The following is a 21,552-nucleotide window of genomic DNA, read 5'->3' as shown; positions in this document are numbered from 1 at the left end:
TTAGCTGAGGTCACCACTTACCATTTATTGTGGAGTTCATGGTGGAGCAGCTGAGACCTGAGTCCTTGCTGCAGTCTCCCAAATGCAGTTCATGTCCTGATGCGGAGGTGGCGGCTATTCCGCTAGTAGACACATCGACTTCCGCTTCGGCTGCAAGGTAGTGTCCAGTAGCCAGATGCTTAAACCGGTAGAGAGAGTTCCAGTCTCCGGCACCGCCACGGCAGGAGTCGTGCTGAACCACTTCGATCTCCCAGAGTGCCTTGCTGCTGGTGGCAGCGGTGGCGCTGGTTCGTCCAGTGGTGCGCAAGAAGACATGGTACTGCTTCTTATACTCGTCCATGGTGAGGAACTTCTCCTGCTCGGCGTGAAACAGACGCACCACATCGCCACCCTTGAGGATGTGCTCCTGGTTCTCCTTGTGCTCCATGAACAGCGAGATCTTCCACGAGGTGGACGAGTTAAGGACATTGACCTCCTTGCAGCCGGGGTTGTCTGGCAGTTCATAGTTGGCGGCCACATGAAGGTTCTGTTGGTCGGCGTTAACCGGACTGAGGATCACCTTGTCGCCCACCACGACGTAGTCTCCGATGGAGCGGAGCTTGTAGAAGGGCTTGATGTAGAACCAGGAGCCTTCGTTGCCATTGGCGTCTAGGTAGACCCTCATGGCATTCTTCTCCAGCAGCGACGGTAGACGCTTGTTGACCGTCAGATACTTGTTGGACTTCAAATGCAGTAGCTGTACCACAGCCCGTCCATATTGGATTGAGGTTCCCAGAAGCTTTTTGTTCTCAGTCTCATTCTGCTTCTTTTCGATCTCTGCAGCATGCTAAAAATTGTAAAAATTTTAATCGGTTGTTAGTTAGTTATTACTAAAACGGTATTTAATAATATTTTAAACAACAATATTCAGCAGATTAGTTTAAAAAACAACGCTTCTTGTCTCTTATATTTGTACTCACATGCAAACGCTTGAGGAGATTGGGATCCGTATTGGAGCTGGCCGATTGCTTAGCTGCTTTCCAAAATTGCTTCTGGGCGGAGTATCGGTTCATGGGACATATTTTGATGAGACAATCTAAAAGATTATTATTAGTTGGTAATATTAACTATAAAGCAATCTGCTCTCCGGACTTACCCCTGAACTTCTTGGGCGGACAGCTCAGGTCTCCGGCTTCGGGACACACCACAGTGCGATCATCCACCAGGCTGTGAAAATGAATCATAGAGTTACTTGAATATTCAACAACAGGTGGCGCCAGGGGATCCTCCACCTCCGGGTGCCGCAGTCGTTAACATCTCGTTCAGCCTGGACAATGGTACTTACCCGAGTGTGCTTAAGAAGCCGCAAACGCTGCCCTCCGCATACAGGGACACAATGTCCCCCAAGTGCAGGAAGCTCGCCGAGCCAATTATATTGTCGCCCATGTCTGAAGCCTTCTGTGGGTTAGAGCTCGAGGTGAGGATTGGATCTGGGTTGGGGGTGTCGAGTGTGTAGAGTGGCTGCCGCCGGGTGGCGCAACAATGGGCCTCCGCCCGATGCTCCCCACGTGGCTGCTCCCGTTGCTGTTTCTGTTTCTGAGCTGGGAGCTATTGTTCGGGAGGCGCAGTCGGTTACGCGAGTTAATTGCAATGATTTGTCGTCCTCGTTATGTCCTGCGGGGTTTAGCAGAGAGAAAGGGGCCGTGAGTTTGCTTACATCTCAAGGGGCACATCAAGAATGCTCTTTAGGATGATTTTTCCATATCAAAAGGTTCTTTAGTATATATATTCCCAATTCTAGCTTAATATATATTCCAAAAATGAATAAAATGTATACAAAATGTATTTTGCGATTCGCTGCATTTAGGGGAAAATGTTATTGTGCTAATAACGATATGGGAACTGGATTTTATGATTCCTTATTTAGTGGAATACTTGTAATATAATTTGCCGTGGATAATATAATGTATTTAAAAATCGATCTATGCCTCTGTATAAATGATATTTTAGATAACTTATGGCGACTAAAATTAATTTGATTAACACATTCTAAATAGTTTTGTTTTTTGATATTATATGTATGATAAAAAATAAATAAATATAAAATTTTCTTAAATTTAGAAGGTTGTTGAACTTAACAGAAGATTCATGTTTGTCTTTGAAAAGTGACGTTGTTCATTCACGTAGTGACGAAGCTAAGACAGCATAACCCAGAGTTAAATTTTAAAGTAATCAGACTTTGTTCTTTCTTTTCTTTATCTTTTTAGATAAATTAATGAGTTTATTTATCAGCATAGAAATTATATTTAGGATAGCCGCAAATATTTCAGCACTTCCTACTTAGTGGAAGTTTCTTTCTCTGAAATAAAACAGATTGAAATATTACTCTAGTACACTCCTTTTTAGAACACTAGGACTTTTTTATAGTATTTATTGCTAGATAAAATACTTATATAGACAGAAAGTAAAACCAATACCGCCTTAATCCAAAACAATGACCAGCACATTACTTTGCCAACATTACTTTATTGTTTTGGGGATGCGGTTATGGAATGTGAAAAGGACCTGATACCATTTTCAAACCTCAATTTAAGTTTTCTAAATTTCCTGAAACTATTTTTTCAATTTGAAAGACCTATATTAACAAACATAAAATCTAGAATAAGGGAAACCCAAGTGTACACATATTCATTTTAATTCCCTAATTGCTCACTGTGAACTCTGCTTCCATTATGATATAAAAATATCAGGAAACCAACCCAAGGCACATGCAAGGAGAACGTATACTTTTTAGCCTCAGCTGGATATAATAAATTCATGAGCAATCGGTCGACCACCCCGCATTACTCTGTATCGTGCCTTGGGACAGTCTGGCGTATGCTTAATATTTCCACCCTTAGGGAGATACCAAGTTGTCTGTTTAATACTTCCAATAAACATTTCTTCTGGCTGTCCGCATTTAAATGTCCCAAATAAAGTTGTCACTTTTTACGATTCATGTAGGCGACGCTTTAATGCTTTCTATGATTTCTTTCTTTATCATCTGTACATAATGGCTGGCATTGCGAATAGAAAAAAACAAACACATTCATATCCGTATTAGACCACAAGGGAATGAGGCAAATGCTTCCATTGTTTGACAAGTTTCATGGAAGCAAGACATACAAGTTTGAATGGGGATTCTTGTTTGAAGGATTCTTGAAAGTTGTTTAAAGTCCTGAGTCTATGGCAGCTATATTTCTTGCTTATTTCAAAAGATATTTGGCTTAAACAAGTCTTGTGGTCTTCAGTCAAAAGATCCTAACAAATAAACAAAAAATTAGCAACAATTACACTAAGAAGAAGGAACAGACATATTTTCTTTATTAAATTTAAAAATATATTTCGGTTCAGTTTATTTATTTGTTTAATTGCTGGCTAGTCAAACTTATTTTTGGCATATCCGAATGAAAGAGTTATTTATTGGATATTTTGTATTATTGCAATGTATTTGTTTCTGGTGATTAGTTTGGCTTATGGCGAAACAAGGTGGGCATACTAATGAGCTGATTTGGCTGTTTAGCACGGCGGAGAGCTTAAGGGTAGAACCCATTCGATTGATATATACCTCCAGTTAATCAGATTGATTGACATAACAATTACCGAAAACGGTTTCTTGAGCCCCCAAACTTCGGTTAGGCAGAGCTTATGAGCTCAGGAATTCCGCCAGCCGAGAAGGAAATAAGAAATTCATAACTTCTCTCTAGACCAAGCTACTCTGTGGGTCAGGAATTCAGTAAAATCCAGCACAGCACAGCGGCCTGGCAACACCCATCTGCTCAAATATGTTCATCTCGTTAGCAGTGATGGAAGGAAGCAGCTGACTGAAGGCAGGAAACGAGGACCTCTTCCCCCTACAAGGACCCTGGAATTCGGGAGGCAGTGAGGTGCTGTGACATCAACTCAAGCCATCCCTCTCCTTCCAATCAAATGGAACTTAGGGTGCCAAGAGGGGAATTTTCGCGTTTTCCGGAAGACGATTCAATCTGTTTGCTAACATAGCAATTATTTTTTTTATCACAATAAACTGTTGCCTAATCTATGGCCCGCCGTCGACCCACCGCTGTTGGGCAATTAAAGTGGAATTTATTCGTATATAAATTTGGCTAACAAGCGCTTCAATCAAATTAGGCGGTCGAATAACAATAATCCAGCAGTTACCTTAAACAAAATCACACACGAAATGTGGATACACACACAGGCCCTCAGTATCTATGAGTGGGAGCTCAGATATTTTGCCTATTTTTTCGTTTTCGTTTTATTGTGGCGGAAGCTGGCACTGCCAGTGCCCCACGAAGACTTCCCTGGGATCTGTTTTTCCAGGTGTACATTTTCATCTTGTCGGCCAGCCAAGTGGCCAGCAAACACTTACACTCGTTCTTATTGTTTGGCCGCTGTGTAAACACAAAATCTCATCTCACGCGGCCGCGGAACTTTAAAAAATAGCAAACTGGGCTGATAAATTGAAGGGAATTTGGTGGCAAGCACTTCGAAGTTAAATTTGCAGCAGCAGCCCGATTAAATAAAACGGTCTACAAACACCGAGCGCTGGAGCGAAAATGTTGGTCAAAGTTCGCCGCAATCGGCCCGAAAAGCTGGGGCACGAGCTTGCAGAAGCTTTTCCACTTTTCCGCTCTGCCTTTGAGTGGAATTTACACCACTTTCGCTCAAGGCACCCACAACTTTTCTTTTCATTCATAGCATCTGTCAAGCCCGACCCGTACCTCACCCATTCGACATGCCTTACGCATCAGCGCTGCGAATTAGCTGGGTTAGTAGTGCCACTGGCGCTGCCAATGGGACATTAGTCAAACCTTGCTTTGTGCCCCAGCCTGAAAGCCTCTGGCTTTGACTCTCAGCATGAGCATGTGCAGATTTGATTTCACTTTTTACCCTCCTTCCCGGATCTTCGGCTTAATGCGATTCCGCCCACCGGGTCAAGGTCGTCAGTGCGACTTTTTCATGCAGCTTCAACCCAAGTGTGCTCCCTCGATAAGCCTTTGTTTGGGTTTGAATGGAAAAATTCTTTAAAATTCGTTTTAGCCAGATTAGTTTGGTTGTATGGAGATTCGTTCTGGTGAAATTAATGTGTTATTTAGGACGAAAAAATCAGGACAACAAAGCTGCTGCTGAAAGCAGTGTTGCTCACGTTGTAAAGACGGTTGCAAATGTGCAAAGCCCCTCATCTCTGCTCAAAAAAGAAATGTTGCGATTAACGTATGCGAAATTGGGTCTGCAATCCTTATTATTCATTTCTACTCTAGTTTGATAAGAATGAGAATATATATAATGGCTTCTATAAGAAAATTGTGAGATATAACTCAATAATACACATTTTGTCATACAAAATACAATATTTTCCTGATTTACTATGTTTTCAAAGGTTTCATATTGCTGCAGAATCATAAACGCCTAATTGTATATCAAAACGCTTTTCGCTTTGTATTTGAACTTTTCGGCACTATTTGAGATTTGGAATAGATTATCAGTCATCAGTCAGTTGAATTATAAATCAATGGATGCAATGTGCGGCCATTTCCACCTTTTTTTCCTCTTTTATCTTTCAAATTTGGTGGAAAGAGATTTCTGAATTGCCCATTAATACATCTATATGATTCTCAATGTTCTTTAAAATTTCGAAATACTATGTTTGATATTGAAAAGCCAATGAAATTTAAATAAAATGTTTACCTTAGCGTTTTTGAAACAAGTAGGGTGAGATCTAAACAAACCAATTTCTAAGGAATATCTATATAGCGTGGCTCCGGTTACGTAATTTTAATAGTAATTTAAGTTTTATGGTAAATTAAAACTTTTATTATTGCTTAATTAGTCATAAATGTTTTATAGAGTTACTGGTTACATTCTTATAGTCTTTGTAATTCCTTTCCTTCTACCAAATTGTGGACTGACCTAGCCCACCACCAGCACAGTCACATTTCTTGTCTTAGCACACATGCCACATGACTCAGCGAGGATATTAATATTATCGGCCTGTCAAGTCAGGCGATTAAACTAGTCAAGCGGTTACAAAGTGCTCAAAAAGCAATCTGTTAAACAGACTAACCGGTGCGTGAATTAGCATTCGACGGTCAAGCCAATGAAAAAGCTTCGGGCAAGTCGAGTCGGGCAGATCACATGCGTAGGCGTGGGAGAAGCCAAACAAACAAACAAACAACAAAGAGCCACAAGTGGTTGGCATGCAAACAAATGCAGACGTCGACGTTGGCGTAGCAGCAGCAGCGGCAGCACAGACGGCGATGGCAGAGGCGCCAGTCAGCTGACTGGAATCGCGTGCGACTCCAAACAGCTGAGATTAAAGAAAAGAGCGGGAAAACCACGACCCTTTGAGCGGAATTTGTTTACATTCCTGGACGCAGGCGCGGCTCAGTTTGGGGATAGCTTACAAAGCTCCTTCGCAAAGCTTAAAGCCCGAAAGTTAAAGGATTACGAAGATGTTGAGATGGGATTTTCAGTTGTCGAGCATCGTCCAAAGCGCCACGTTGTCCTGCGCAGCCCCGAAAAGGAAAGGAAAAGTGGAAGAGCCAGTCGTCGTGTTAAGCGGGCGTCGAAAAGTAGGCAACACTTGCTCCCGCTGCCTGGCCACAGTGCGTATGGGTGATGTGATGCTGGGCCAGTGAAATACGATATGAAAAGCTCAATCTGGGTGAAAAATGTCAGGCAATCGTTGGCAAAGAACCAAAATTAACGAAAATAGTACAAATTATAAGTTCCACCCAGTTCAAAACACCGAAAATTCCCAGTGAAAACGGAAGAAGAACAAAGGATAAAAAGTTCGTCCTGTGTGCGTGTGATAAAAGTTCCCTCTGTGTGCGTGCGTCTGTGAGAGTCTGTGCGAGTGTGTGTGCGCGCAAAAAGAATAGAGAAAGCAAAGCATCCCGAAGGAGTGGCACACAAAGTGTTTGCATAACTTAACTCGCGATAGCCACCCATCGCCCAACGCTCAACGCCCACCGCCCTTAGCCAATACAATAACTTGATTAAATGCCCTGAAATCAAGGCGGAGCCGAGGGCTGAAGAAATGGATATGCAGAAGGGACATCCGTGGTGGTGATGTAAGGAAATGTGTTTAAGCCGTGCTAAATGCTCACAAAATGACTCCAAATAGTTTGCAGTGTGGCGTTCTGTGATTGAGGCGTGGTCGTGCTTATCCATACCGTCATGGATTCCGTCCAGACAGCCCAGTGTATCGTGTATTCCACCGTCGTTTGTGTCCTGCTCATCATCGTGGGCTTAGTTATATTCCTCTTGGTTGTGTTTGCCTTCGGACCAGCTATCGATGAAATGCAACTCCGAAACATGCAAAAGAGAGTGAACAACACGACCACAGATTCACTTTACAATTTCGACTACGATTGAGATGGAGGGATTTCTTTTCTTTACCTGTTTAGATTTCCACTTAGGAAAATTTTTATTTAGTTTTGTATAACTAAAAGTCAATTTAGGGCTGTATTAAATCAATAATGAATCATTTATAAATCTACTGTCTACATCCGTTAGGAACTATTCAAAACAAAAGAACAAATAAACCAATCGTCCAAAAAAGATTGTCTAGAATTACGTTCCTGAAAACTACAGTTTGGCAAAAAAGAAAAAATCTGGGGTGAACAATATCGAAGTATTTCTTGAATTCTTAGTATACCAAAACCTTTTTTTTATTTTTTTTCAAGCCCGGTTAATTGGTAATCTCTCTTTCTCTAGCCCAAAATCGTTCAAACATACATTCATCAAAAATCCAATGGACAAACGCAAATCTTTTTAAAATCCTTTTCCTTTGTTCGCCTAACCCAAATAGTGGCCAAAGCCCATTGAATTGCTGGGCATTAAGCACTTTGGCAACAATAGACCGATTGGGAAATTCGACTCAGTGAGGCACATCAATGTGCAATGCTTGAAATCATGCACAGAATGGCCCAGTCCTGCCCGGCCCCCACTTTTGCCAATCTCCGGAGCAAGTCCGACTGTCATCAATCCGACGGATTGGGACCCAGTGGAGCGAATCAAAATACGTACATCTGTTTGGCAAGTCGTGTGTGAAAAATGCTTACGAAAATTGCCTACAAGGATGCTGCAAAGTACACAAAATATTAAATGTGAATTGCCAACAATGGGCCAGGGAAGTCGCAACACTTTAGCAGATTCGGCAGTCGCCAGGCGGAGGACGGACATCCTTGACTTGGTTATTGGCTTAGATGGGTTTCCCGGCTAAGCCGCACACAAAGGCTGCACCACATGAATAAATGGGAAAGGGGAAAATGGAAAGTGGAAAAGGGAAAAGGGACCAAAAGGTTAAAGCAACAGGGCGTGGATGAGAACGACTGAGGCGACAAAGTTCGGTTCAAAGTTTCGGGGGCTTTTTATTGAAGCTTTTGTCTGCGGTCGGCTCCTTGGGGACCTGTCCTGGCTGCCGGATCGCACATAAAACAATTCCCGTTTACGGAGGCCAAATTAAATTATCTCAAATTGGCCGGGGGGAGAAATTACTCAGGCATCCGCCCAGCGACCTGATCGATATTCTCCCAATTGAGCTTTAACCGCTTTACGGCAGAGTCAAACAATCTGAACCCCTTCTGCGGTTTCATACTCATTGATAACTATTTAAAACTGCTACCTGTGTGTCGGTAGAACTCGCAAGCTCAAATTCGAAAGCCGCTCCAAGTATTTCAATAAGACATCATCAAATGCGAGCCGCCGTCGAACCAGATGTTCTCATTGTTGTCAGCCTGTCAGTTTGAATTACACTGAAGGCCCTCTCGCCGCCTCCAAACCAGTACCACCCAGTCATCCTGCACTTTCCCCTCTGCACCCACTAACGCCATGCCCTGCCACATTCAATGGAGCTCGCAATCTGCAATCCCCGCACACGCTGCACCAACATCGAAAATTGAATAAAATGCTAGCCATGGCACGTTCGCTATGTTAAATAGTTGAACAAAAACTGTCGAAGAAAATTCTTGAAGAGCAACCAGGAAGTTGAAATACTCTTTAGTAAAAATGCAAATAGAGTTCCTTTTTAAGTTTAATATTTGAGAGGTAATACTTTTGCATTGTGGATTCGGTTTACATTTTTGGCAGTTTTCAAATATGCTACTGAAAATAGTTAAATTTTGGTGTTAAGCGAAAAAAGGCAACCATCTTTCTTGGGATCTTATAGTGCTCTTCTATTTTGCATGGTATTTCTATTTGGGTTTTGCATAAATAAACTTATAAAGAAGTTACACTTATGCAAATACCCTTCCCTTTACACTTGAAGTTCATTAACTGGCATATAAATGGACATGCAAAAATTTGAATATCGAACGAATCGAAGTGTGAAATTCATAAGAAACCTTGTCGAAAGTACGAGCCATGTCTGAATCAGTTAAAAGTAGTTGACATTATATTCAATTCGTTGAACGTGCATTTTCCTATACATGGTTTATGCATTTTCATAAGGGATTTGTTGTAGCCCGCCAAATGAAGAGAGAATAACAGCTTTCCTTTGGGAAATTATGAACGTGGTTCAGCCATCTGAACTTGAGGGATTACGTGGGCTTGAAACTGTTGAATCGCAATCAACTATTTATGGGGGATTAATAGAAAATGAGTGCGGATGGGAATGAGAAATGAAGTGAAAATCATTTAAAAACGAGAAGCGAGGCAAATCAGACGTGATTTTCAGTAATTTGGCTATTTATTAAGGTCTGGGCCCTGTCTGGTCCCTGAAAGCCATTGAAAAGCCAAAGAGATCTCGGCTCGACTGAGCAAAAACATGCAAGCACTCAGGTGCTCACGCAGACACTGACACGCGATGAGAGCACTCTTCCCTCATTCAGTCCGCTTCATTGATAACACCCGACCCCCGGGTGCACTCACTCCCATTAATTGCAGGCAAGTGGGCTTGTGCTTGGGCCTGGGCACTTGCACATCGCATGAGTGTGTGGATGGGGGCTTATATTTTATTTACAACATGAGAACGTCGCTTACACAATTTGCCTATTTATGTTAATTGCTGGCGCCCCCGGGCGCCATCCTCTCTCTCGCTTTCCCCTCATAACTCCACAAAATGCTCAATTCAGCGGCAAATTATGCACATGCTCATGGGCAACACATAAATATGGATGGTAATACGATTGCGGTCAAATTAGTAGGGCTGAGAGTTGGGTGTACACTGTACTCGTATTTACTAAAATCAGTTTTGTCTAATATAAAATCTTCTCTTAGTTGAAGAAACTTAATTAATTTGATATGTTGCCAGTTACAAAATTCCTAGTTTGAGAAATTAAGCATTTTTAAAATTAGATATTAAAGATTAAGAACACACATAAGCTTTTTATAACTACAGCATAAAGATATACTTGAATAAGAAATAAATTTCACATTTTCTTTATCAATTAAATATGAACCTCGACCTTAACTGAATGTTGATATCTGTGATATATATACAGTTCTCAACGAAAACATTCCGATGTACTTCAAATTCTTTACCTTTTAAGAACAATACAAGATTTGGCCTTTAATCACTCTCTATTCTGCATGCTAATACACCATTGAGGTGAATTGTTCAGCAAATTCCGTTTTAAAAATTGTCTAAAGTTTAGTTTAATTACTTTAAATAACAGCCATTAGAAACAAGCGTAATAACAAGGTTAAAATTCTTGATATTTTTATTGCTACGCTCTCAATAGCAAAATATAAGAGTTAGTTTTCTATGTTATTAAACGAACTAATAACATAACAACTTGCCTTGTTTAGCTAATTATCTGATTCGAGTAAAACTCATTGTAGCTATCAATTTGTTCCCCCAATTTTTAAATGTAGTGATTTGTTAGGCTTTTATTATTTAACATTAATGAGAAAATAATTGGTCGTTATCGTATGTTCACAAGTCTTTTAATGTGATCTTTATTACATGTATATTAAAAGGTATTTAAGTGCGTTCTCATGATTGCAAAAAGTGCAATTTGGCGATGAAAAGCCATCGTCGTGCGAAGCAATTAAATGGAAATCATCGCATGCAGCAGGCTTAACTCGTCCCCCTGTTCTCCCCTACACTGAGTAAAACTTCATGAAAACTGACTGCAGGCGAGAAAGTCGCAACAGCCTCCCGAACTGCATTGCCTCTGCCTTCCTGTACCTTCCCAGTCCACAGCAACAATGTGGCGCTTAATTAAGCACGCGTCGGCCCTGTCAGCATCTCTTTCTCTCTCGCTCTGCCTGCAATCAACATTTTTGCACTAAGAGGAAATTGTCATGCATCTTTTCATGTTTTTTTTAAGTTCCAAGTTTAAAAAAAATATACAGAAATATAATCTTTAAACACTTTAAACTTTTGTTTAGTAAATAGAATTTCTTATGTAAATAAATTAATATTTATTTTTTTTACATTTCTGACTGCAAATAACACCTGACCGACAGTTTTCTAGTAATAAATTCTTTGGAAAACACTTTCGATAATTCTATTCAAATTGATATTATAAAACTATCTATCGAAGGTATAACAAATCAAGATTAATCCAGACTTTTTAAAGGCAAATACTCAATGACTAACATATGCATGATTATAACTTTTGGGAAAGTGTTCCTAAAACTATGTAAAAACAAACTTACTCAACTGTATTTATTTAACATAAATTTGTTTTATCGAAAACCATTGAATCATATGATTAATTATGTGGAATATGGTTTTATGATGAGTACAAATATTCTCTTATCTTGAAAGTATTAAAAAGTGCCTTTAGCTGAGAGATCACTTTGAAATTATCTCTATAAGAACCCTCTACTTTTCTTTTTGTGTAATAAACAAATGATTGCAGATGGCTTCGTTACGCCGCTGATATTGCATTGTAATTGAATCAGTGAGGTTTTCCGTTGTCTTCGCTTTGATTTACTTTCAATTATGCAGCAAAAGCAAATCAAAGCAGAGGCAAACGGACTTCTAGGGAGGGCGTGACTGCTAGATAATAGCTATCTGGGTAATTAGCCGGGGTTCAGGCGATAGGCTTATTGTCTTATGACCTACTTAAATCGGCGGCAAGCCCTTTGGGAAACCAGAAAAACCAGTAAAGAGTCCGATTGGCAACAGGTTGATTCGCTACGTACTTACCGCTGAGCGCCGCTGGTAATGGGTATCCGAAAAGGTAGCACTACTCGCGATTGAATCATCCGCCGATGGACGGCGATAGTAAATCGAATTTGACTTTATATTTATTTTATTCAAATGCAAACACTCGAAAGAACTTAATATATTTTCACCTTGAGTGCGCGCACTTAGCCGCAGAAAAGAGAATAACAATAAGTGGAAGGAAGGGAAAACGACGAAGGAGGCACAAACCGCACACAATAACAATAACAATAGCAATGCCGGGGCAGCGACGGCGGCAAAGGCACCTCAGCCGGCAGAGGCTGGCTTGTCAATAAGACTCAGCCGTAAAAAACACGCGACAAACAATTCCGGTTAAGAGAAAGAGAGGCAAGATGCGAAACAACGTCAACAATTGGCTTTCCCGCCCCCGCGATCCCGTTAACCACCCTCGGCAGCGCAGTCGCAGCGCAGCAGCAACGTAAGGCAAACAAAACGCGCAACACGATTGTCGATTTCTTCGCACTTTTCCAGCCACTTTTTCATTTACACACGCCCACTCGCCCTCCGCACTCAGGCCAATAAATTGACCATCATTTCGGCGATAAATTAGCTCGAACCGTATGAAAATGCAATTTTCCAGGGCGCCGCGTCATGCACGAAGTCGTGTACCGCTCCTCCGTCTCCCTCTCTCCAACGAAGTGCCAGCGCAGCGCAGATAAGACGGACCGACGCGGAAAAACGGCAGCGAAAACACGTCCGACTGTAATCGCGGCCGGGCAACAAGTGTTAGAAAGCAATTGCGCCATATGATCGATTAATGTGACCGTAAAAACATACTAAATAAAAATGTGCAGTATGTAGACATATATTAAATCTTTTAAGTTACGTTAATTATACTTAATAAATTATTAAACTTATCTTACGCAATCGATGACAACCTATAAAATGCTGGGGACAAGTTTAAGAAAGTTAGGTGCTCTATTAGAGTGGTCTTAGGAATATACTAATTTGAAGTTAATAGAAACCTTTCAAAGCCTTCTTCACAAAAAATGATATGTCTTACTTATAGCTTGCGTTGCCGATAACCCCTATGAGTTGGAGGAACAATAAGTTAGAAAACAGAACCTTCATATGATCAAATGGTGTGACCGTATTCACTAAACAACGTTATATTTAAAATTTTTTTTAAAATAATTCCTTAAATAGTAAAAACATTAATAACATGTTTTTTTATCATAGTATAACTTGGCCTTAAAGTATACCGCAAATACGTACTTTCCAAAAAAACGACAGTCACCTTGATCTGATGATCTCTTACACATTAGTTTTTCTCGCGATCTGGCATCATCGAAACAACACATAACGCATATTTGAAAAAAATACAAACCATTTTATATAAATATTTAGAAATTTTTGTTTGTTAATGCTCAGTTTATACTGTCAAGAAATTAAAATGAAGGACCAATTACTTTTTATTAAAATGTAATTTTCATAGTTCTTTAAGGAAAGTAAGCATAAATTATTATTTAAACAATAATAACAAGTATAAATTTGTGAATGATTAACGAATTAATTAAAAGTCACGACGACCCTGATAAAAACTGTAATAAGTGTTTTCTTTGTAAAGATGAAAATCAAACAAAAATGATAGAACAATGGCTTGGCTGCCTTAAAAAGATAGTTGATGGCATTAATATTGGTTGTTCATCTTTTGGATTTGCAGAAAATGCTGGATCTTTGGCCGGGAAACCATTGAAATCATCACACAAAGCACACCGTTTCTCCTCCCTTAAAACTAAAGAGCTCTGCAATATGGCTGTTGGCGGTTTTGTTTATTGTTGGCCTTTGTTCGGGCTCGCCATTATTCTGCTGGCAGTACTGGCTCCGCCGATTGACGCCGCCCAGAGGCACACTGCTTCGGATAATCCCTCAACGTACAACATTGGCGGCGTACTGAGCAATTCCGACAGCGAGGAGCACTTTAGCACTACAATAAAGGCAAGCGTTTTTGCTAACTAGATTGGCCATTAATCCAAATGCTATAATATAAAATATACCGCTTCCAATTGATCCCCAGCACCTCAATTTCGATCAGCAATATGTACCACGCAAGGTCACCTACTATGACAAGACTATTCGCATGGACAAGAATCCCATCAAGACGGTTTTCAATGTCTGCGACAAGCTCATCGAGAATCGGGTAAGTCGGTAGCCAAATGCAATTACCTGTTCATTTCCGACCACTTCATCGCACCGCTCTGGGCTGCAAATATGCATACTAATGGCTGTCTGTATGTTCATCCCAGCTTGGTTCGCTTCATTTCAATAATTGTAAGGGAAATTATTCGGAAATGGTTTGATGACAAACGGTAATGCGCTACCAGATTTTAATAACCATAAGTTTTTACTTGGTTAACTTTCGGAATCGCTCGTTCCCAATATTAATTACAATTTCTTTAAGTTTAAGTTTAAAGAAAAATCTATTCGTTTCTGAAAGTTACAGTCAAATAAAAGACCATAAAGTTACTTTTTTGTAACGTACTTTACTTACATTTATCATTCAGGTCTTTTCAGAATCAAACTGGATTCTCATGCAATAAATTACGACTGTCATGAACAAACAAAAAGTGCCGAAAAAATCCTAATGACGAAGAGCCATTCGGCGCTCCAAAGTACAATGCACCTGTCAGTGTGGCACCTCGTTTAAATTTTACTTAAAGCCAAAACACTTTTTGTGGTCAGCTTCAGCCAAATTTCTGACTTATCTGTGGTTTCCATCAATCACATTCCGTGCATTATACCACATTTATCTTGAGCAGTGGGTGGCTGTCCGGACCAGAAGTCCACACCCACTAGACCAGGCCAAATCAATTGGATGGTTGTTTTGGGGCAGAATTTGTCATCATTAATGTTAGGGCGAATTTATCATGTCAGGTCCCAAAATGCGCGTCCATTTCCAACCTTTCATTACCCAAAGGAAGCAAATAAACTGTCAATGACTCCATTGAATGTCAGTTCTTAACGGTGCGTTTCGTAACTGTAATAAAGATAGTTATATATTATATATAATATTTTTTTCTTATAACATATTTCATATATTTTTAAAGAACTTAAGTATAAACGAACTATATTTATGGCTGACGTTATTTTTGCTCAGCCAATTGAACGTCCTCTTGGCGCCATTTACACTTCCGACCTGGCGAACCACCACCCACCCATCGCCTGGAGCCCTTCCTTTTAGCATCCTCCTTGCATTGCTCATTTCCACTGATTTGGTTTGTTCCCGGCACCCTTCCCCTTCCGCAGGTGTATGCTGTAGTCGTTTCGCATGAGCAAACCTCAGGTGATTTGTCGCCGGCGGCCGTGAGTTACACAAGCGGATTCTATTCAATTCCTGTCATTGGCATATCCTCGCGGGATGCGGCCTTCTCCGACAAGAACATCCACGTCTCCTTCCTGAGGACTGTGCCCCCGTACTACCACCAAGCGGATGTCTGGCTGGAGATGCTCAGCCACTTTGCCTACACGAAGGTACGTTTGATGGCCACCCATCTAGCATCTGCCCCAAAAGTGATGCACCCAAATTTGACTTATTGACTTATTGAGTTGTTCCGTTATCTGCTCCGCTGGCGACAGGTAATCATCATCCATAGCTCCGACACGGATGGCAGAGCCATTCTGGGCCGCTTCCAGACCACATCCCAGACCTACTACGACGACGTGGATGTGCGCGCCACTGTGGAACTGATTGTCGAATTCGAACCCAAGCTGGAGAGCTTTACCGAGCATCTCATCGACATGAAGACGGCCCAGTCCAGGGTTTACCTGATGTACGCCAGGTGAGTGCCTTGAATTTGCGTAAGTAATGCAATCGTAAATGAGTTCGGTTGAGCATGCTGGAGATGATTTTGGTGGTTATCTACAGTGACAGATGGATATGTCATTGATTCTCTTTTAATGTTAAAATATGTAAATCTTAATTCGAGTTTAAAAAGGTCATTATACAGATACTATTCCATTAATAGGTAAACAAATGCTTTAGGATTTCTTAATGATTCAAGGATTCAACAACAGATGGCGCTAATACGCGGAGTAAATGGCGTTATCTGTTGGCCGTTTATTTAGAAATGGTTTTAATGATAGAAACTTGAATCATTTAATTATTTTAAAGCTTTTGGTTTATATATTTATCATAGACTGGGTATATTTTACTGGGTATATATATATCAATATCATTTTATATATATAGTCTTAAATATATGCTAGTGGGGTATCGTAGTCTCAAGACAAAGTGCTTCCCTCCGGGTCTTCCTACAGTCAATTGCCGTCATTTCTCAATAAAGAGTGTTCATGTTTTACTCCGTAAATTAGTTTCAATGGAACAGCGCTATACACAAGATTACTGAGATTGAATTCCATCAGGGGCGAAGCTTTGACTCAGCAACTGGTCGTTTTCGTTTTTTATCAAATTGTGGCAAAGATGCTCTACATATGTCAATTATAACCATTATTAAGATACGGTTTATTGTGTGGGTTATTTTACTTCTTTTAAAGGAAAATAACTGCCATGCAATTTACTGTTAAAAGTTTTCAATTTATGATTAACTTATTGTCGATATATAAAATAGTAAAAGGTGGATAACTTTTATGTAGATGTGCTAGAAAGTAAATGTAGTCTCCTATGTTTTAATCAGACAACTACAATGACCTAAAGCGTAAATAGTTAGTCCTGGACCTTCCAAATTCACCAATATCATACGCACGTTTTATTTCGATCCACAGCACGGAGGACGCCCAAGTAATCTTCCGCGATGCTGGGGAGTACAACATGACCGGAGAAGGACACGTGTGGATTGTGACAGAGCAGGCGCTGTTCGCAGAAAATACTCCGGATGGAGTGCTGGGCCTGCAGTTGGAACACGCCCACAGCGACAAGGGGCACATTAGGGTAAGTGGGATTCCTCCGCCTGGAATCTAAAATATGCATGATGTGATTCTCGGCTCCCCCAAACAGGACAGCGTATATGTTCTGGCGTCCGCCATCAAGGAGATGATTTCCAACGAGACCATTGCCGAGGCTCCCAAGGACTGTGGTGACTCGGCTGTTAACTGGGAATCGGGTGGGTACAACTAACCTACATAGGTGATCAAATAAGAACAAGGCTTAAAGAAAATCTTTATTTTTGCAGGCAAGCGGCTGTTCCAGTACCTTAAGAGCCGTAATATCACGGGTGAAACGGGACAAGTGGCATTTGACGACAATGGAGATCGAATCTACGCAGGCTATGATGTGATCAACATTCGGGAGCAGCAGAAGAAGCACGTGGTTGGAAAGTTCAGTTACGACAGCGTAGGTTGCCCTTTTTAATGGAAATCTTAAAATTGACTTAGATATCAGTAATCTATACCACAACTCCTTAAACTATTTTCAGATGCGAGCCAAAATGCGGATGAGGATCAACGACAGCGAGATCATTTGGCCGGGAAAGCAACGACGGAAGCCAGAGGGTATAATGATTCCCACCCATCTGAAGCTGCTGACCATCGAGGAAAAACCTTTCGTCTACGTGCGACGGATGGGCGACGACGAGTTCCGCTGCGAGCCGGACGAGCGTCCTTGTCCGCTGTTCAACAACTCTGATGCCACTGGTGAGTAATCTGTCCAGTAACCACTACTGCCGTTTCTACTTCTAATTTAATTATTTTTTTACAACAAAGAATAGTTGATAGATGATGCTGATAGAAAAACTTATTTATGTTTTAAGAACTTTGCATTCACATTATCTTTTTCCTGTTTCAGCCAACGAATTCTGCTGCCGCGGCTACTGCATTGACCTGCTGATCGAACTGTCCAAGAGGATCAACTTCACCTACGACCTGGCTCTGTCCCCCGACGGACAATTCGGGCACTACATCCTGCGGAACAGCACGGGAGCCATGACGCTGCGGAAGGAGTGGACGGGCCTCATCGGAGAACTGGTCAACGAACGTGCCGAGTAAGCGATGCGGGAACCGCCAGCTATACCTACTAATACCGGACTTACATTTAGCATGATCGTGGCACCACTAACCATCAATCCGGAGCGTGCCGAGTACATAGAATTCTCAAAACCATTCAAATACCAAGGCATTACAATACTCGAGAAGAAACCGTCACGATCGAGTACTCTCGTGTCTTTCTTGCAGCCGTTTAGTAACACGCTATGGATTTTGGTAATGGTGTCGGTCCATGTTGTGGCGCTCGTGCTCTACCTGCTGGACAGGTGAGTGAAACCCGGGGACCAGACCTCGGAACCCCAATCCTCCTGAAACCCACCCAAGCAAAAGTGAAGCAAACTGAAGGGCTGCTGCATTGGGCGGTTGAATGGCGCCCAGCTAATCCCCGCCTGGAGTGGCCAAGAGTAGAGGATTCTATATTAACAACTTAACCACTTTCCGATTTCCGAACTCAGATTCTCGCCGTTCGGACGCTTCAAGCTCTCGCACTCGGATAGCAACGAGGAGAAGGCCCTGAATCTCAGCTCCGCGGTGTGGTTCGCCTGGGGTGTCCTGCTGAACAGCGGTATCGGCGAGGGCACACCCCGCAGCTTCTCTGCCCGGGTGCTGGGTATGGTCTGGGCAGGATTCGCAATGATCATCGTAGCCTCCTACACTGCCAACCTGGCCGCCTTCCTTGTGCTGGAGCGACCCAAAACTAAGTTGAGTGGTATCAACGATGCTCGACTGAGGAACACCATGGAGAACCTGACCTGCGCCACCGTCAAGGGCTCCTCCGTGGACATGTACTTCCGCCGCCAGGTGGAGCTGTCCAACATGTACCGCACCATGGAGGCCAACAACTATGCCACTGCCGAGCAGGCCATACAGGATGTGAAGAAGGGGTAACGATAGCTTCAGGCCGCGAACTTTTCCGTAGCTGAGCGTAGCATCGCATGTCATGGCACTACTGTCCAGTTCCAGATCCAGACAACAACTATACTACTACTACTACTATTACTATTACTAATACAGTTCCAAGTCACTCTCCAATACGCCACCTTTAATTCAGTCCACCTAACGCCACTCTCTCTATCTTTCTCTGTTTCTGTCTCTGTCTCTGTCTCTCTATCTATTGTTCATCCTCTGTTTCGATCTATTAGATATGTTTTGTAATCGTTAGCAGTATCGTGTTCGTGTTGGTCTTGCCCCCCTATAATCCGCCCCTAAACCATCTCTTTTTCCATATCTTAGCATCTTCATGTCGAAAGTCCATGCAGAAAATCTTCAATGTTGCCTAAAATAACTTTCTTAAGAAATTGTCAGTCTGTTTGTATGACTTTTTAGATTCCGAATTATTATAACTATTACTCTAAAGTTTATAACAATTAATGTACCCTGAAGAATCTGCAAGGACATGGGAAGCTTCGGTCCATCGAAGCTAGCCAATTTTTCTTGTTACTTGAACGTTTCTTCCTACTTGTTGTACCCCTTTTTTAACCCAAACTGTACTAGCACGATTTTAACGTATCATCCCTTTGATCTGCGATTGTGTTCCCAGCAAGCTCATGGCCTTTATCTGGGACTCTTCTCGGCTGGAGTACGAGGCCTCCAAGGATTGCGAACTGGTTACTGCGGGGGAGCTCTTCGGGCGGAGTGGGTACGGCATTGGCCTGCAGAAGGGTTCACCCTGGACAGATGCAGTCACATTGGCCATCCTGGAGTTCCACGAAAGTAAGACTGTTAGATAACTTCCTAAGTGGAATCCTATATATCCATTCTTCCTACAGGCGGTTTCATGGAAAAGCTGGACAAGCAGTGGATCTTCCACGGACACGTGCAGCAAAATTGCGAGCTCTTCGAGAAGACGCCCAACACTCTGGGGCTGAAGAACATGGCGGGGGTGTTCATACTGGTGGGTGTGGGCATTGCCGGTGGCGTGGGTCTAATCATCATCGAGGTCATCTACAAGAAGCACCAGGTGAAGAAGCAGAAGCGCCTGGACATTGCCCGACATGCGGCGGACAAGTGGCGAGGCACCATAGAGGTGAGAGTAGGAGCTGCGAAGTCCAGTACGTGGATCTCTGGCTGATTACACTATGAAAAATTGGTTTCGAACATTAGACATGAAACTTACCCTAATACCTCTTCCACAGAAACGAAAAACTATTCGTGCCTCCCTGGCGATGCAGCGCCAATACAACGTGGGCCTGAACTCGACTCATGCCCCGGGCACCATCAGTTTGGCGGTGGACAAGCGTCGGTATCCTCGCCTGGGTCAGCGACTGGGACCGGAACGAGCCTGGCCAGGAGACGCTGCCGACGTGCTCCGCGTCCGGCGGCCCTACGAACTGGGCAAGCCTGGCCAGAGTCCGAAGGTGATGGCCGCCAATCAGCCGGGAATGCCCATGCCCATGCTGGGCAAGACACGGCCCCAGCAAAGTGTCCTGCCACCTCGATATTCGCCCGGATACACCAGCGATGTGTCGCATCTGGTCGTTTAAGTTAACATTTTGCCAAAGCAGTTAGACCGTAGTAAAATTATTATCATTGCTCAACTCAAGAGGGTCAAGAAGATTGTTTTGTTATCGCTGAAAGGAGTGAGTGGCCAGGACCGGAAGGAGGATTTAAATATATAATTTTACAAGATATTTACATAATTTTTTCATTAACGTATCAATGGTCCTGTGCCAAAAATAGTCTGTTAAATCAGAGTCTAGGTGTTTTCGCAAAGTTATTGGATAGTCTATTAAGTTTTTGTAGTTTTCGATGGACTTTCGAGAGTTAAAAGCTTCCTTTTGTCCTTTTTTAACGCTTTCAATGTGCTTACTGTTCTCCCAACTACTATATCTCCGCTTTAGCTTTTCACTGCTTTTTAATCGAACTCGAATGAAGTAAATACAAATGTTAATTGATAAACTCATGACCAGAAACTTTAGAAGAAGCAATCTCCTCACGTTGATCTCAAAAACACTCTATTCACCACAAAACCCACCCATTGTTACTGAACTAAACTGTATACTAGACTATTCTCAACTAAACTATTCTCAACCCGATTTTGGATCTGGCCATAAGTTTGCCTCAACTGAAAGCTCCGATTGCCTGTACAACTTATACAAATTATATTTTCTCGTGGATAAACGAAGGCTTAAAGAAGATACATTTAATCGATTGCAATAGAGGCCCCAGATAACAATGGAAGGGCCATCCCGAGACAAGCAATTAATTAAACAAAAATTAAATTAAACTCAATGAAGCTTAAATGAAACTTTTAAGAGAAACCAAACAAATTATATATATACATATATGTATACATATTATATTGATAAGATTCAGTGTGAAAGTTAACAGCATAAATGTGAAGCATAAAAAACAAAATTCAAGAACAAACAATATTTAGTAGTGGAATTTGAATTTTAAATGTTTTGAGTGTGTAAACCGTTTATGCAAATCCAATAAATATTTAAAACGAA

General features: G+C 41.8%; 3 protein-coding genes across 7 annotated transcripts in view; 2 read left to right on the top strand and 1 right to left on the bottom strand.

The window, feature by feature from the left end:
* LOC108115291 (inositol 1,4,5-trisphosphate receptor) overlaps positions 1 to 12,971 on the bottom strand; it is a 23,520-nt gene extending 10,549 nt beyond the window's left edge. The window contains exons 1-5 of one of the 2 annotated variants that reach the window (XM_017226672.2): positions 12,125 to 12,971; positions 1,325 to 1,653; positions 1,136 to 1,206; positions 960 to 1,075; positions 22 to 826 (exon numbers count right to left, since the gene is read on the bottom strand). In XM_017226672.2, coding sequence (XP_017082161.2) covers positions 22 to 826; positions 960 to 1,075; positions 1,136 to 1,206; positions 1,325 to 1,425 — 1,093 coding nt within the window. In that variant the 5' untranslated portion in view covers positions 1,426 to 1,653; positions 12,125 to 12,971. The remainder of the gene's footprint in view (positions 1 to 21; positions 827 to 959; positions 1,076 to 1,135; positions 1,207 to 1,324; positions 1,654 to 12,124) is intronic. The other variant, XM_041817792.1, reaches the window with a different exon arrangement.
* On the top strand, positions 6,513 to 21,552 carry LOC108115293 (glutamate [NMDA] receptor subunit 1). 4 transcript variants are annotated; one of them, XM_017226680.2, is made up of 15 exons: positions 6,513 to 6,626; positions 13,827 to 14,101; positions 14,181 to 14,303; positions 15,410 to 15,634; positions 15,740 to 15,942; positions 16,886 to 17,051; positions 17,118 to 17,223; positions 17,293 to 17,453; positions 17,536 to 17,752; positions 17,904 to 18,099; positions 18,154 to 18,366; positions 18,556 to 18,984; positions 19,641 to 19,813; positions 19,870 to 20,126; positions 20,236 to 21,552. In XM_017226680.2, the coding sequence occupies exons 2-15, from the start codon at positions 13,916 to 13,918 to the stop codon at positions 20,581 to 20,583; spliced, it is 3,003 nt and encodes a 1,000-aa protein (XP_017082169.1). In that variant the 5' UTR covers positions 6,513 to 6,626; positions 13,827 to 13,915; the 3' UTR covers positions 20,584 to 21,552. The 4 variants fall into 4 exon arrangements, with proteins under 4 accessions (XP_017082169.1, XP_017082170.1, XP_017082168.1 ...); XM_017226681.2 differs by having other exon boundaries at positions 6,519 to 6,593; XM_017226679.2 differs by lacking the exon at positions 6,513 to 6,626 and adding an exon at positions 7,013 to 7,094.
* Positions 6,982 to 7,601, top strand: LOC121529796. The gene is made up of 2 exons (XM_041817793.1): positions 6,982 to 7,094; positions 7,148 to 7,601. The coding sequence occupies exon 2, from the start codon at positions 7,201 to 7,203 to the stop codon at positions 7,396 to 7,398; it is 198 nt and encodes a 65-aa protein (XP_041673727.1). The 5' UTR covers positions 6,982 to 7,094; positions 7,148 to 7,200; the 3' UTR covers positions 7,399 to 7,601.

Source organism: Drosophila eugracilis, unplaced genomic scaffold, assembly GCF_018153835.1.
Source record: "Drosophila eugracilis isolate 14026-0451.02 unplaced genomic scaffold, ASM1815383v1 contig_1897, whole genome shotgun sequence".
In the NCBI taxonomy this organism is placed as follows: Eukaryota; Metazoa; Arthropoda; class Insecta; order Diptera; family Drosophilidae; genus Drosophila; species Drosophila eugracilis.
This window is presented reverse-complemented; position numbering and strand designations above follow the sequence as displayed.